Genomic DNA, 17,013 nt, shown 5'->3' on the forward strand with positions numbered 1-17,013 from the left:
CAGGCCGCCGGCAGCAGCAGCGCTCACGGCCCCTGTAGCGGCTGCAGCCAGGGCCTCTCCTGGACCCCGCGCGTCGGCAGGGACCCGGCAGGGCCCCGGGGCGCTTCTCCTTGGCGGCCCCGCGCTGCCCGCGCCCGCGGAGCCGCAGAAGCCCGCCGAGCTGCGCCTGGCGCGCCACGGTCTGCAGCCCGGCCGACCCTCCCCTCTCGCCGCCGAGGTCCCGCTGCCCGGGCACCATGGACACCTCCTCGGTCGGCGTTCTCCTGTCTTTGCCGGTCCTGCTGCAGCTGGCGGCCGGGGGCGGCTCGCCCAAGCCCGGCACGCTGCTGCGGGGGTGCCCCGCGCACTGTCAGTGCGAGCCGGACGGCAGGATGCTGCTCAGGGTGGACTGCTCAGACCTGGGGCTTTCGGAGCTGCCCTCCAACCTCAGTGTCTTCACTTCCTACCTGTAAGTGCGCCCCGGCTCTGCTTCGGGAAGCGAGCAGAGGGAGGGAGGCAGGCGGGCCCTCCACCCGTCTTTGGGGCTCTTCGGCTCCCGCGTGCTGTGGAGGGGGCGGACGAGGTTGCCAAGGGCGGCTTGGTCAGGCGTGTTTGGGCCCCTGGGAAACGCACGTGTCTTGGGGTAGCGCGCCGACACTTTGTGGGCCCTGCAGAGAAACGGCGGCTCCAAGTGCAACCCTGGGGAAAGCGCTGGTGCGCTGCAGCTTTGCGGTCCACATCTAGGCAGGTCGGCGCGCGAATTCCTCCGACTGCAGGCATTTGTCTGCGATGTGAACATCTGTGCCCCTGAACCTGGAACCCAAGGACAGGCAGCCCAATTTGTCCCTGCCCCAACCTCCGCCTCCTTGTCCTGTCACGTTCCGCGAAGAGATGGGCTGGAAAAAGTTTCCCCAAAGAAGAACTGCAACTTGTCCAGCTCGAAAGGAACTTACTCTTCATCCTTTGCGCTGTCGCGTGATGTAACCTATTTCTGTTCCCTTCTGTTCTTTCTACCCCTTCCACCCCCCTTTTTTAAATGAAGTGATTAAAATGTGGCAACCACAAACCCCGATTAGAGCTGCCAGAACGTTATCTTTACCTTTGGCTGCCCGAGCCGCCCTTTGAAGTGCCCGCGGCCACTTTGTAATCTTTAACCATCTCCTCCTCCCGGGGAGGAAAGGGAAGTGGGTTTAAGGCGGCGGAGCGGGTAAACAGCGGCGCCCACACCCAAGTGGAGACTTGAAGCTCTCTGTCATCCCTCGGGGATCCTACCACCCCGTCTCCCACCCCCACCCCCCCGTCCCCCATCACAGCCTCCAAAGCCCCAGTTGCGGAGACGAGGCAGCGGCTCGTTTCTTAATTTTGTCTCCGGAAAATCCAGGCCTGGAGGGTAACAGGTGGCTGGGTGGATGAGATGACCCAAGGGGACCCCGATTCTTGGGAACCGAGGCGACAACTGTCCATCTCCCCATCTGAGGCTCGCTTCCTTCGGGCAGAGAGACTAGGGGTTGGGACCACTCGGGAAAAGAGGCACTCGTGACCGCAAGGTTACACGTCTGGGTTTTAACTCCAGGCACGCCGGTGAACCCACCCCAAACCCTGGCAGTCCCAGTTTCGGCTTCTCTGATGTACCTTGGCAGGAGCAAACTGGAATGTTTGTGAACTCGGTCTTTCCTCTGTTTAGTTGTTTTCTGGAGGGAAGAAACATGAAGAGGCTTGCACAATGCTTTACACTAGATAGTGATTCTTTTTCTAGAGACAGAGTGAGGAAAAAAAAAATTCTTTTTTGCTTGCTTTGATTTTGTGTTGAAAGGGAGGGATTATCCTGCTAGATTTTAGTATTAGTAGGTGGCAGTTCCCCTCCTCACCTACCATAAAACTATTTTGGCTGCTTTCCTTATCTGAAAAGATTATAGAATTAATCTATTCCCCACAAGGTTTCCCTTCAGTGGCACTTATTGCGTGATGCAGTGATATTTTTACAGCAATGGAAATCCACTCCCCTAAGTGATCATTCTCTTAAGAATTCACATTTCCTCCTCCTAAACAGCTCTCTGTACTACAAAGCAGTCTGTACTACTTACCTCCAGTCTCTGGATTTAACTGCTAAGTTTAGTGTTTCAGGAATCACATATTCTTCTGCATGGTGCATTTCTGTTAGTGGTTGGCAGTTGCATTCAAGAGCCTAGAACTGCTCTTGCCCGTCACCCTGAAGAAACTAGTTATATACAAGGGAGGTGTGCAATCCCCTCAAACTCTATGTAAACCATACAGTTGTTAGAAAACTCCTTAAGCATACGGAAAATAAATGTCGGGACTTTTTCTTTCCCTCTTATTTATTAGGCTTCTGTTACTAAAAGTTGGCATAAAATACCACTTCCAGTCATTTCCCTCATACCTCAAATGCATTTAACTGCTTCCTCCATGTGCTGGGCAGATCTGACTGCCACTGTTTCCTATCTGGCTATCATTATAGATACTCCCTCAGAGTTAAGATACCATTAGGAAGGTAATTGTCAGCTTTCTCTGTGCTGTTGATGACAGCCTATATCTGGCCTAAAGTGAAATTTCTCAGTGTTTTATATATTATTAAAACCCAACGTGTCTGTGAAAAAAACCTGTCACAGTGAATGCCAAATACTTGTATCTAATGGTTAACTTTTCAGGGAATGTGAGGGCTAAATGTAGAAATCAATCCTGAAGTAAATAACCAGACTGATGTTGTCCATAATAAGCAATTTTAGAATCTGGTCTCCCTATCTAAGACATAATGCCAGAGGCCACTGGATGCTCTGGCTTAGTGGCTTGAGGGGTTTGGGGCTTGAGGGGTTTGTTTTGACAACCTCAGGAACTCTGCTGACATGAAGTGCAGACGGTGCCCTCTTTTGGTTACACCTAGCATTAAGTGACCATTTCTCCTTCGCTTGTGCAGTCACACCCTGAAAGAGAAATCTTTATTTATTCATATCTGAATAAATAAGCTTGTATTTTACTGGTTATATTATTTTAAGAGATGACTTCTTTTTGCTCTTGAAAAGAAACATGAAGTTATAGCCCGGCTCCACGGAGGGCCCAGTGGTAATGAAGCTCTGATGGGAAAGTTACTGTGTGCAAAGACTAATGTGAGTGAGAGGCCATACTACTATCTCTTATTGTTTGTACTAAGTTAGCACCATTTCTTTGAGTCAAAATGTTATCTCTTAATCTTCCTCCCCTCCCTAGAAGAGAACAAGCATTCCATTTTCTTCAAACAGCTTCATGATGGCAAGTTGCAGCTGTACACATTTGGCAAATAGATTTGCCACAATCCGATAACTGGCTAGTCCAACCCATAGGTAAGGAAAGTTTCCTAAACCTCTTTATAGGAGGTTAGAGTTATTTTTGTACAGTTTTATAATCTTTCTTCCCTAGAAAAGCTAAATGTTAAGCCAGTCCAAACATTAACTCTCTTTTCTTACTGAAGTGCATTCTCCAGTGAATCTGTAATTGGGCCACTGAACATGCGTGGTAGAAGCACTGGAAATTTTCAACCTTAACCTCTCTCTCTTATTCTCTCTTCCACTAATTATGTTCACCTAGCAGAAAATAAGGAACACACCAAGATTAAGACATAAAAACAGATAATAACTGTTTCCAGTGTTTAATACATCTCAACCTACCAGTAGTAATCTGTCAGAAATGAAGTAGTTCTAGTATCTAATCTTATAGATAAGTTGTTTCGATGCATCAAATTGGACATTTTTGCTAATAGGGTCTTAGAAATAAGCTCGTGTACTACTTTGATGTATCTTTCATCCAGTTAGTGTAGTATCCAAATAGAAAACTAAATCCTAATGAACTTCCTAATGTAGTAAATGTACTTTTCTTGAACAGTCATTTTATTTTTAAATGAAAACTGAGTTTTTTCCTGCAATTGCTTAAAAACATGAACATTTCAGCCACAGGCAAATACATGTCCCATGAAACAGTTATCAGGAGAAAGAATTTTTTTTTAATTTTATCAATTTGGTTACTTTTCTATATGTAACTTCCTAACAAAATTTAATTTTACACACAATTGGTAAAACTAGTTTTAATAAAAACCCATCAAAAACCTCGGTTATAACCAATTAGCGACGGCCCTGGTATCATACATGTATTCAAAGCATTTAAGATACACTTTCAAATTTAAAGAATCTTTTCAGAATCTTCCATGAAAATTGTTTAATATGTTTCTACTTCCCTCAAGCAAAGAAAACTATTGTAAATGAAGGAAATTTTTGTACTTTAGAGATGGTTGCAAAAGCCTTAATTGTTACAACAGTCTTAAAATTTAGGTCAGTTGCAAACTGTAGTGTGCTCTACAACATACTTGCAAAATTCATTAAAAATATAATGATATCAGTGACTTTTCTGCATTTTAATATTCTTTCTTTTTCTCCAGGATGTCTGGGTTTTCCTAGTAGTGTTTTTGTTATGGCGGATAATTATTGAAACTAGTTGACTGAGTTAGTATGAGTGATTTTTTTTTTTGAGATAGTGTTTCTAATTCAAGCAATCTTAATGGTATAGATTTACAAAAAAAAATTTTACTGACTATGTTCAACACATACATGGCAAAGTTTGTGTGACAGTACTGAATTTTTACATATAATTAGCATAATCTTCACTCAGATCTTCAATCTTTTCTCTCTTTAAATATTTTCTTCAAAGTAAAGGTGGAGTTCTGATCAGCAACAAAAGTGGCAATCACAAATGAGTTATGAATAGAAGACGAATCAAAAACTAACCTTTGTAATTAAATAAAAGTATATTTTAATAATGAAACCATTCCTACTTGGATGTGCTTGAAAAAGCTTAGAAACACAAAACTAGTCTGTAATTTCTCAAAGTCAAGTTTTGAACTGTTTGATAGTTTTTAATTCCCAAAGTATATAACTGTCAAAGGTATAGACATAATATCCAAGTAAACAATTAGCTGTCATAAATTAAAGACACTGTAGAATATTTACAGTTTTACAACTGGCACCTAATATCTACTTACTTTAATAAAACCTTTTTATATTTCTTCTATTGAATTTATACATGGAAGTCGTTTTAGCTATAAATTTAAGTATGTTTCCCATTAAACCAAATCATATACCATAAGTTAGAAATGAAAAACAGTAGTGAGCACTGCACTGAACAATTTTGTCAAGTAATTCTCTTGGTTTTATTCACTTATTTATATAAATTTAGAATAATGCTGAATAGAACATTTCCTTGTGAACACCCCACAAGTGGATATTTCTGATAAACTGAATTCTTCATAAGAAGGCAAATTCCTTCCTAGGAGACTCAACGTCCTCACTCCTGTCGCAATGTTTCACTTTATACAGTCTCATTTTGTAATAGAAAGATGAATCAGACTGGCATTAGAGTCATTTGATTACTTATCAAAAATAACAAGCTGATAATTTAGTCCTATTGCTATTTTTTAGTATCTTAGAATTTCATTTGTTAAATTACCCATGAATTCCAACCTACTACAACTCTTTGATTCCCAGATTCTATCAGCTTCAATCCACAGTTTTATTCAGTCATCATAGATACCAACTATATGTTCAGTTTCACCCATGGAATTCGTTAGCTAAAAGGAGACACTGCGTAGGCTATAAGGTGGAATGTTTCATAAATATCTTCATAATACAAAATTATTTTGTTTCTCCATAGATGACATAGTAGGAAGCAGGTTCATTTCTGAAATCTCTGGCATTTTTCCCACTTCTTTAAGTTGATTTTTTTTTTTTTTTTTTTTGCACTGAGTCCAGTGGAAATGTCTTATTTGAAAATAGTAGGTAAAAGAAGGTTAATCATTTGATTTCAAAAAAATGGAATTATGTTATCTAGTAGTAATACTAAAAGATGGTTAACAGGGTGTTTGAATTAGAAGGTTAAATTTTTTAATTAAAAAATATTTAATTTTAATTGAGATATAATTGATCTATAACATTAGTGTCAGGTGTACAACATAATGATTCAAATTTGTATCAAATCATGATATGATAGCCATAGTAAGTCTGGCTAACATCCATTAACCACACATTGGGTTAACTAAATATTTTTAAGATGCTTTGAAAGCAGGAGTCCTTTCTCATATCCCCATTCTCAATATTTAAGATGAATTGACACATTATTTATTTGATTCAGAATGGAGAATTATTTCAAGGTTTTATCTATTCAATATTTAAATCTCAATGTTTAATATGGGTCAGGGAAGCTGGAATTTACTTTGAATGTATGCAAAAGAACCATCCATTGTCCATGAAACCATCTTCCTTAAAATCAGATGGATTAATTCTCCAGGAGGTAATGATATGCTCTCTTTCCTTCAGGGTTTATCTTCCTCCCTAGACTGTGAGCTCCTCCAGGCTAGGAAATTTTTCACTTTATTTCCCAACTGCTCAGACCAGTACCTGGCAATTAAGGGATGTTCAGTAAATACTTGAGGAGAAGGCAATGGTACCCCACTCCAGTACTCTTGCCTGGAAAATCCTATGGACAGAGGAGCCTGGTAGGCTGCAGTCCATGGGGTCGCACAGAGTCGGACACGACTAAAGTGACTTAGCAGCAGCAGTAAATACTCGTAATGTTGAATTGAATAGAATTGGCGTAACCAGCTGCTGAAATCCTAATGGCTAAAAGGGCTCAGAGAAAGATGAGAATTGTCTGCAAGTAACAGAACAACACAAATCTGCTGGTATCCCAAAATTGCAGCTCAGCCCCCTTGGAAATATAGTTAAATTCTACTTATCTTAAATGATGCTATGAGTTGTTTAACAGACAGACCAGAATTTACATGTCTAAATTACTCTATTATTATAATATGACAGCTGACATTTATATTATTCTTTCTGAGTGCCCGGCATTATGGGGCTACTTTACTCAATCCCATGCCCCTCAACAACCTTTTGACACAGGTACTATTCTCATACCTGTCTCGAGTGGCCTGTTAGCTTATTGCAAAACTATTTCCAAGGCTCAACATGTTTTAGGGCCTCTTTGAAATTATCTTTAGGGCTAGTTTATCAGAAAACAAGGAAACCATCCTTCTAATGTTTAGTTATGCCTCACAGTAATTGTAATTAGTGCTGAAATATTTCAGCACATTTTTCTTCTTAGGAACATAACTTATGAAGCCCTTATATGAGAAATATTTCTTCAAGGAATCCTAGGAAATGTAGTCTTCGGTTTTTGATAAGATGAGAATAATATAATATAGCTTAGAGCCAATATGTTAAGTTTAGTAGCTACCTTTTCCTATATCCACAGAAATTATTTCTCTGGTCTCCAAGTCAAAGATAAATTGTGGTGGTGCCCAAGTATTATAAAGAGTGATCAACTGACTAATAACTTCCAAGTTGAAAATGAAACTCTTTTTTTCTGTGACCAGATCTATGCATCAAATAAAGTAGCTAACTTCTTTGAAACTATTTCTCAATTCCGAGAGATATGAGAGAGGTATATCCATAGAGCTGATTCACTTTGCTGTGCAGTAGGAGCTAACACAATATTGCAAAGCAACTGTACTCCCATAAAAATTAATTTTTTAAAAAGAGACATGAACTTTCTTAATAGGCCAATTTTATTTAAGTTTGTGTTTACCTTCATAAGGTAAGATGAATTGAGACATCATTTATTTGGTTCAGAATAGAGAATTATTTCAAGGTTTTATCTACTTGTAAGCTCACTTGTAAGATCACTATGTAAGCTCTGCATGGTTTAACAATTAAGCCAGTGAGACAGACTTCTGTGTAAATTAGAAATCTGGATAAGGCAGAGAAAAGTCCCTTCCTTCAAACAAAGAAGAACTGAACTATCCATTTAGTTTCTTCAGTCCTTCAGTTCATTTGCTGCTATAAACCTATGTGTTAATCATTTATTATATTACAAAGTTGACATGAAAAACCAATAGTTGACCAATTAATTATAAAGCATATTCAGCATAAAGAACACCTCCTCAAGTAAGAACTGATGTTTAGAAAATTTAGGTTACTTTGAGATACAGTCTTTAAAAACTCTTACAACAGTATGCTTGACGTCAGTTTTCTATGAACAATAACAATTTTAAAATTATACCACATACAAACTACTTATATACTACCTATAAGATAGGTAAGCAACAAGATCCTACTGAATAGCATGGGAGCTATATTCAGTATCTTGTAATAAACCATAATGGAAAAGAATATGAAAAAGCATGTATATGTAAAAATTTATTCAGCAATCCCTAATTGTCAAGTGTCTCGTTTTTAACATATGCACATTTTTCCACGTTCATTTTGTCCTTCTTTGCTACAGGAGTTTGACCTCACCTTCTAACAGAGACTGTGATGGTCAAGGAGAAAGAAAGCCATCTCACATGCATGTTACACACACACACACACACATACACACACACACACACACACACACAGAGCAACACTCCAATAAGAAACAGTTTCCTTTGTGCCACTTGCTCCGTGGAATGGGTGGAAATGATACACATTGACATGGCATGGCAGTGGAGGGCCAGCCCTTTTCAGGGGAGAGAAGAGGAGCTGCCTGTGAAGGCACCTTCAGTTCACTTCAGAAGCTGAAATGCAGAAGACAATTGTCCTGGCAATGGGAGCCCAGCTCCAGCTGAGAACGCGTGCACCGAGCTGACCTTGCTCATCAGCCTGCCAGCTGAGATTAAGCTTTCCTCAAGTGGTCCCTTGTTAGTCCAGCCTTTTCCCCAGTGTTGCTCATCTTTCACTACTGGAAGCCAAGTGTTTCAAACTGTTACTCAATTTTGCAGCCAAATTCCTTTATTTTCTCCTCCACCTCCTCTTCTGCCCTCTCTCTGTCTGTCTCTCTCTCTCTCACACATACACACCAAATGATGACTAACCTTACATGCATGCTTTCCTTTCCAAAGTCTGCATTAAGAAGAGAATCTAAGAATTTTTCTTTCTCTAAAAAAAAAACTAGTAAATATTCTTGTGCTCCTTTTTTTTTCTTTTTTTGAAATCTTGATTAAGTAGAACAGGGACCTCTGCAAAAGATGGCTCTGCAAAAATAACCTTCCTTTGATCAAAAAAGCCACAAAAGTGTACTTCTCAGGAAAGTACAAAACCACACATGATCTCAAGTGGAAAAAATATAAAGAATTTGCTGAATTTTTAACCTTAGCACATAACAAAGATATTATTTTAAAGTTGGTTGGTTAATGTGGGCTGTGTTAGAACTTTCATTGTGTTGTGTTTGGGTTTACCCAATGTTATTTTAATGAGTTTATTGGTTCAACACACAAAACACCACATGGCGCTTAAAGGTTTTAGGTTATAAATTTTCTTGTGAGGCACTTACTTGAAGGAACTCTTACATAATCCATTGGTCTTTAAATCTATCAGCATAAAAATAACCTTTCACTTTTTACATACATAAAAGATTATTTAGCTATAAAAACCAAATAAAAATTTCCATGGAAGGAGCTACATTCCTTAATCATCTGTTATGTGTATAAATTAAGGTTTTCACAATAAGCATTTATTTCTCTGTGAGTGTTGAATGACTCTACAGGATGAGTTTGGAGTGTTCTAGTAAAGACTGAAAGAAGAAATCTCCCTCTTTATTTTCTCTTATTTCCTGTCCTGAAGGGACCCTTAGACCTGCCTGCATTTGGCCATGGATGTACTCTATAATTAGTGGTGTTAACTGCCCAGTCGAGTAAAACCTAGAAAAAAATAGCAAGAGAGATGGAAAGAATAAGTGGGGAAATCAGCCACTCGAAGAAGCAACCCAGACAGAGCAGAGAGAGACAGCAAGCCCCAAACAGACATTCAGCCTCGGATGGTACCCTTCCCTCGGGTTTCTCTTGATGCTTCTCCATCCCTCTCTATCAGATAGTATCAGAGGAGGACTGAAGGGCACATCTCCCTTAATGCAGACACTCTTCCGCACCAGGACTGCAATCTACAAGATGAAGGGAAGTTTAGGAAGAAGAATCTTGGGGATTAAAGTTATCAACCCTAAGTGCACCAAAATTGGGGTCCTTGATTTTAAATTGAGGAAGCCACATTACTGTTGCTTTGGTGGGAGACCTGAACTCACTGAAACCCCCACACCCCAGCAGCTGTTGTTCTCTGGGGCTCTGTGCAGTAGAGTCCAGGAGGAAGTTCAAGATCTTTTTTTCATTGAGTCTTCAAGCTCGAGTAACAAAAGGAAATCCCAGTTGAACCAGATTCTCCCAGGGTGTAAGCCAATCTCATCTGAAGATCTCAGAAGTTTTAGCAACATGATTAACTGACAGGATCCACCTTCCACCCTGAAGCTGCTGACCTTGAGCATAAAGTCCACTGCCCCAAGGTCTTGTAACAGTGAAAAGTGTCAGATGGATACAGTCTGGTCCCGAATAACTATTACATAGTAATTTGAAGCCCCCTTTGCCTTAGCAGGAGGAACTCCTCAGAACACAGTTAATTGTATAAAGGGAAAAGAAAGGCTGATTTGGGGAGATTTATATTAAGTACAGTAAAATTAATTCAGAGGTTGAGCTAACTACATTTAGAGTAAGTTCTACTGTAAAGAATTAAAAGGATTAATCTTTTATCCACAAATTACCAGAATTACTAAGCTGTATACCTAAGGTCACATTACATAGGGCAAAACTGAAATTTAATCATGATTGCTAGAGTATTACCCTAATTGCCCAAATAAACAGAATTAAAATCACTTGGATGGATTGCAGAGGTTTTTGAGGAGTCAAAAGCTATATCTAACCATAGGCTTTAGAATAAAAAGACCTTCAGTTCAGTTCAGTTCAGTCGCTCAGTCGTGTCTGACTCTTTGCAACCCATGAATTGCAGCACGCCAGGCCTCCCTGTCCATTACCAACTCCCGGAGTTCACTCAGACTCACATCCATCCAGTCGGTGATGCCATCCAGCCATCTCATCCTCTGTCATCCCCTTCTCCTCCTGCCCCCAATCCCTCCCAGCATCAGAGTCTTTTCCAATGAGTCAACTCTTCGCATGAGGTGGCCAAAGTACTGGAGCTTCAGCTTTAGCATCATTCCTTCCAAAGAACACCCAGGACTGATCTCCTTTAGAATGGACTGGTTGGATCTCCTTGCAGTCCAAGACACTCGCAAGAGTCTTCTCCAACACCACAGTTCAAAAGCATTAGTTCTTCAGCACTCAGCTCTCTTCACAGTCCAACTCTCACATCCATACACGACTACTGGAAAAACCACAGGACCTTAGAGTTGCCCTAATCCAACACCTTCATTTTCACAGATGATGAAATTCATGTTCATAAGAGATAAACAGCATGCCCCAAATCACATAGCTGGTAAAGACGGTATTAGAACCCAAGTCTCCCAGAAACTTCAGTTGAATAATTCTTTTTTTCACGTTTTTGCACCAACGCCAGATACCCAGGTGAATTCTAAATACTCCATTAGTTCTCTAGATGTTGCCAAGTATCCTGTTGTTTAGGCATGATATATGTTCATTTCTAGGTGTGTGCTGGAATCTTAACCCAATAAAATTTTGTTGCATTGCAGACACAGATAAAGTTCTCTCTCACCTAAAAATCTGTATGGCAGAGAGAAACAAACAGGTTTAATTTGAGGAATAAACAATGTCCCAAGTTTCAGTTCATGGTCAGTAAACATGTCTTTATTGTCATTTAAATTTCACTTGGGATTTTAATTTGACCAAATTCAGGTTGCCTTCATATTTGTCCTGCCTGTTCCCTTTCTCCTCTAGCCCCAAATTCAGGTTCTCCTGATTTTTTTGTGTGGATAACTGTTGCAGTCTCCTGTGCTGGTTTGCATAGAGCCCCACAACACACACGCACTCCCTGCCACTTCATGAGTTTGTCCAGGAGGCAAGTCTGTTCATGTCCCCCTTCCATTCAGTCCTTTAGTGGTTTCCCGTGGCTTTCACAGTAAAGTTTAACTCCTTAGTTTAACCTACAGAATCACCATGTCGCGCCTCATCCCCCACCGACAGCCTGTTGCCAGCCCTCCCCTCTTCAGCCCCATGTCCTCTGATCTCCAGCCATATCCAACTACATCCTGTCGTTTCCCTGTTTCAGGCCTCCAGCTTCTCAGATGTGTCTGCCTCTGCTTGGAATGCCTTTCTTCTTCTTCATCTTCACAGCTTCTGTGAGTCTTCCCGTATTTAATTCAAGCATCACCTCCTCCAGTTTTCCGTGACCCGCCAGTCTCTGGTGCTTCCGCATCATGCTGAGCCCAGCCCTGTCCCAGCACACATCTCTCGTGATTACCGTGCTCGATCTGTTCTCACTACTGGACTCCATATACCCCTTGATTCTCTTAGAACAAAGAAGAAAGGAGTCTCCCTGGATTAGAACACAGACTCTCTATGTACCAACCATGGCTTTCATTTTCTGTATTTTATGATGGCTTGTTATCTTGGGCCCTTGCATACCCAGGAGGGACAGAAGGGCTATCTAATCCTGGTGATAGCAGCAGCAACTCCCCTGTAAGTGTGCCTTTCATGTGCAAACCAAGCAACGCAAGCCCATACCCCACCACCTTCTTTATCAGGCTCTTGCAGGGATTTAACCCTCTAGATCAATATTTCCTGTGCTAATCCCTCCGGGCCGGGTACCAGATAACTCGGGGCCACAGCTACACCTTGAGCCTGACTGATATTATTCAAACTAGCCGATTTCAAGTCTGCTTATCCTGCTCACTCTTCCCATGGGAACCACAACAAAGGCTCTAGCCCCTGCTTTCTTCCCTCTCCTTCTGTCACCCATGTGGTCCTGACCCGATATGTCCGCCTGCTCTTGGCAACGTGCATGCTAAGTTCCTTCCATCGTGTCTGACTCTTTGCGATGCTATGGACTGCAGCCCGCTAGGCTCCTCTGTCCGTGGGATTAACCAGGCAAGAATTGGAGTGGGTTGCCATGTCCTCCTAGAGGGGATCTTCCCGACCCAGGGATCGAACACACATCTGTGTCTCCTACACTACAGATGGATTCTTTGCCCCTGAGCCAAGGGGGGAAGCCTGGCCACCGTGAATGACAAGCTGTCTTTTGCTAGCAGTCATCTTGAATTCTAGGGGCAACACCATACCTGAATAACACAAAAACCTTTGCCCCTGCATGCCTGTGCCTAGTCAGCTTCAGAAGCAGCTGCGGCTGCGGTGCACTTGAGGGAGAGTCAGCCCAGTTTTCTCTCTCTAGGGGACCCGCCCTATTCCCTTAAACACTGCATAAGGCTTGTCTGTCATCCATGCCTAAACTGCCACCAAATGTGTAACAGGGAGATGAGCTGATAGAATCTCCAGTATAATCTTATAATGTGGTGACCAGGAAATCCTTCCCTCTAAACTTGGCAGACTGCATTGTTTGTAAATTCCCAAGAGAGAAGGAAAAAAAAAAATCAGAACGTACTCTTTAGGGGAGACTTCCCTGGTGACCCAGTGGCTGGGACTCCAAGTCCCCAGTGCAGGGAGCCTGGGTTCAGTCCCCGGTCAGGACCCCACATGTCGCAGCTAAAGATTCCGCCTGCTACAGCGAAGATGGAGTGTCCCAAGTGCTGCAACTAAGACCTGGCGCAGCTGAATGAATAAAATGTTTTTTGCAATGCTTTTTAACACTCTTACCGCCAGTGTTTTCATATGAGTCTCATAAAAGTTATGAATACCCCTATTTTAGAAATGAGAACATCTTTTGACAAAGCTCACAGCCTCATCTTGAATAACCTTAGCAGCTTACTCCGGATCTCAGTTTTCTCATCTGTAAAATGGCAACAATAATGGCATTTACCTCACTGAATTGTTGTGACGGCTGGTAAACTAACATATGTAAAAATTTTCCATAGTACCTCCCATGTGGCGCGTGCATAAAACATCAGTGCTGTTGGTCTTGTTGGTCACAGTGGTACAGTTGGTCACAGTGGTAACACTAAACCCATGTTTTTCAAATATGCAGTGTCGCCTCTTACTATTATCCACCCCCAGAAAAATAGCTGTCCATGGGCCTAAAATGTTACAAGTGTAACTGCAGTTTTCATTAAACAATATTTTTTAATGTTAAAAACAAAGAGAAGAACAAGGTGCCTACTAGATACAAGAGTAGGGGAAGCTTGAAATGAGTAAGACATCACCGACTACCTGTTCAGGTAAAAGACTTCTATGTATGTATGTATCTATGTATTTGGCTGTGCCGAGTCTTAAGCAGTATTTGCGATCTTCAGTTGGCAGCATGTGAAATCTAGTTCTCCGACCATGGATTGAATCTGGCCCCCGCACTGGGAGCTTTCAGTCTTAGCCACTGGACCACCAGGAAAGTCCCTAAGTAAAAAGATACTAACTTTCAGCTCCGATTTTTTGTATCAAATAGATAAAAGATTCCGTGTATTGCATGGCATCCCTATTTTCACGGGTGTGTGAGTGTTGTAGACCCTGCACGAGCCTCCAGGTGGGCCATTGAGTGCAGGCTTCGTCACAGACTGTGAGCGCGTGGCCCATTGTGAGGGGTGCAGTCCTCCAGCACAATGTCATGGATGGCAATTCGTGGTCCTGGGTTTGAGTTACTTTTATCTTCTTCCTTCTTGTCACCCATCCTCACAATTTTCCCTGAGTATGTGGGGGAAATGGAGTTTGATAACTTCTTGGACATTCAGAAGCTCACATCCCAGCAGTGGTCTTGCTGTGGCAGAAGGGGAGAAATGATGGATGCAGGGGACTTGGAGGAGAGGGGGAGCCCCACCTTTTCTCAGAGCCAAAGACGAACTCAGGGAAAAAACAAATTGTCAACACAACGGACGTGGAGTTTTTTAATATTAACAACTGAAACAATAAGTCCATTCTGAAGGAGATCAACCCTGGGATTTCTTTGGAAGGAATGATGCTAAAGCTGAAGCTCCAGTACTTTGGCCACCTCATGTGAAGAGTTGACTCATTGGAAAAGACTCTGATGCTGGGAGGGATTGGGGGCAGGAGGAGAAGGGGACGACCGAGGATGAGATGGCTGGATGGCATCACGGACTCTATGGACGTGAGTCTGAGTGAACTCCGGGAGATGGTGATGGACAGGGAGGCCTGGTGTGCTGCGATTCATGGGGTCGCAAAGAGTCAGACACGACTGAGCGACTGAACTGAACTGAACTGAAGGAGATAAAAGCTGATTTAAGGAATATGCTTGTCTACCTGAAATTATCTTCAAAAGAGTTGAACTTTCATGAGGAATTTCAGTAGTTGTCTTTGGTGAAGAAGCAATTGGTTCAGTGCAATTAATTGCAGGAAGGATCTTTGCAGTCAGTGATAACAATGAGACTAAAATTATTTCTTGGGGACTCTTGGATATCAGTGATGTGAATCTGGGAGTGAGGGAGGGACTCAAGGTAAAATAGGGGGTCAGAGCACCACCAAGCTTGTATTTAAGCAGGAGGCCTCTGGAATTAGGCCCAGTGATCCGCAGCAGGGAGAGGAGATGGGCAATGGGTGGGAGGTTACTAGACCAAGGAGTCTTTAACTTTGCTGGATGAGCCCATGTCTCCATCTCTCCAGATGCTTGGTGCCCCTCTGCAGAAGAAGCAAGCTGCTTTACCCCTGACCAGTGAAATTAAGAGAGCAAGTCTGAAAAGAAAAAGGGAAATCTCCCCTGTAGGAATACTTTTCTCTCTTACAATATGTGAAAAGATGATTCTGGAATTCTCGAGTGTCTACTGAATCACTAAAGTGAGAAACTGATGTATTTTGCAGCCCCAAAGCCAAAACGAGAGGGAATTTCAGACAGACCTTACGTGTTATCCAGCAGCACAGACTGGAGACGTGGGATCCATCAGCCCAGCTTCATTAAGCAGTTCGAATAATCACTAAACCAAGGGGGATTAGAAGGCAGCAAAACTTGAACAATTTCAAATGAAATGTCAGAAGGGTCTCTATCTTAGGTAAAGCAAAGTTCTTTAAGTACAGGAGTAAGAAGAAAGTGACAGTCCAGAGGAAACTGTGGCAAATAAGAAAAGAGTTTTTAAAGTGGTGAGGTTCCCAAATGATTCAGTGGTAAAGAATCTGCCTGCAGTGCAGCAGCCACAAGAGACACAGGTTTGATCCCTGCGTCAGGAAGATCTCCTGGAGAAGGAAATGGCAACCCACTCCAGGATTATTGCCAGGAAAATCGCATGGACAAAGCAGCCTGGTGGGCTACAGTCCATGGGATCACAAAGAATCGGACACAACTGAACTCCCGAACATGCACATGCAAGAGAGACTCAAAGGTGAATTGCAGGATCACAAGGAAAGTGAGACCAGAGGACGGGCTGCCCAGTGTTGCAGAGACCCTGGCTACTGTCTCTGCTGTGAGGCTGACTCAGCCAAAGGGTAGCATTTGGTCCTTCAAGGGTCTATACACACACATATACACAGGCTCATCTATTCATTTATACAATGGACACTCATTTTGAAAACAACCTCCAAATCTCAAAATACATGTATCTACTCTATCTAGAAGGCAACTGACACACTGCTAGGAGCTGGGAAATCATAACATCACAGTGCAGCAAAACCAAAGAAAGCCGACGATAATTGGAAAAAAACACATGTACCCCAATGTTCATTGCAGCACTATTTAAAATAGCTAGGACATGGAGGCAACTTAGATATCCATCAGCACATGAATGGATAAAGAGGCCATGGTACATATATACAGAGGAATATTACTCCACCATAAAAAAGAAACTCATCTGAGTCAGTGTTAATGAGGTAGATGAACCTAAAGCCTATTTTACAGAGGGAAGTAAGTCAGAAAGAGGAAAACAAATATCACATATTCATGCATACAGATGGAATCTCGAAAGATGGTACTGATGAGCCTATTGCAGGGCAGCAGTGAAGACACAGACAGGAGACAGACGTATGGACACGGGGGGCGGGAGAGGAGGACGCATGGAGAGAGCAGCTCAGAAACACACACACTAACGTGCAAAATGGAGAGACAATGGGAATGTGCTATATGACTCAGGGAAACCAAACCAGGCTCTGTGACAACCTAGAGGGGTTGGGTGGGTTGGGGG

At 42.2% G+C, this 17,013-nt stretch overlaps 1 protein-coding gene across 1 annotated transcript in view; it reads left to right on the top strand.

Moving 5' to 3' along the window:
• Positions 1-236: 236 nt before the first annotated feature.
• Positions 237-17,013, top strand: part of LGR5 (leucine rich repeat containing G protein-coupled receptor 5) — a 130,586-nt gene continuing 113,809 nt past the window's right edge. Inside the window, exon 1 of the mRNA XM_052640746.1 lies at positions 237-448. Coding sequence (XP_052496706.1) covers positions 237-448 — 212 coding nt within the window. The remainder of the gene's footprint in view (positions 449-17,013) is intronic.

The sequence above is a fragment of the Budorcas taxicolor genome, chromosome 5, assembly GCF_023091745.1.
Source record: "Budorcas taxicolor isolate Tak-1 chromosome 5, Takin1.1, whole genome shotgun sequence".
NCBI classification, from domain to species: Eukaryota; Metazoa; Chordata; class Mammalia; order Artiodactyla; family Bovidae; genus Budorcas; species Budorcas taxicolor.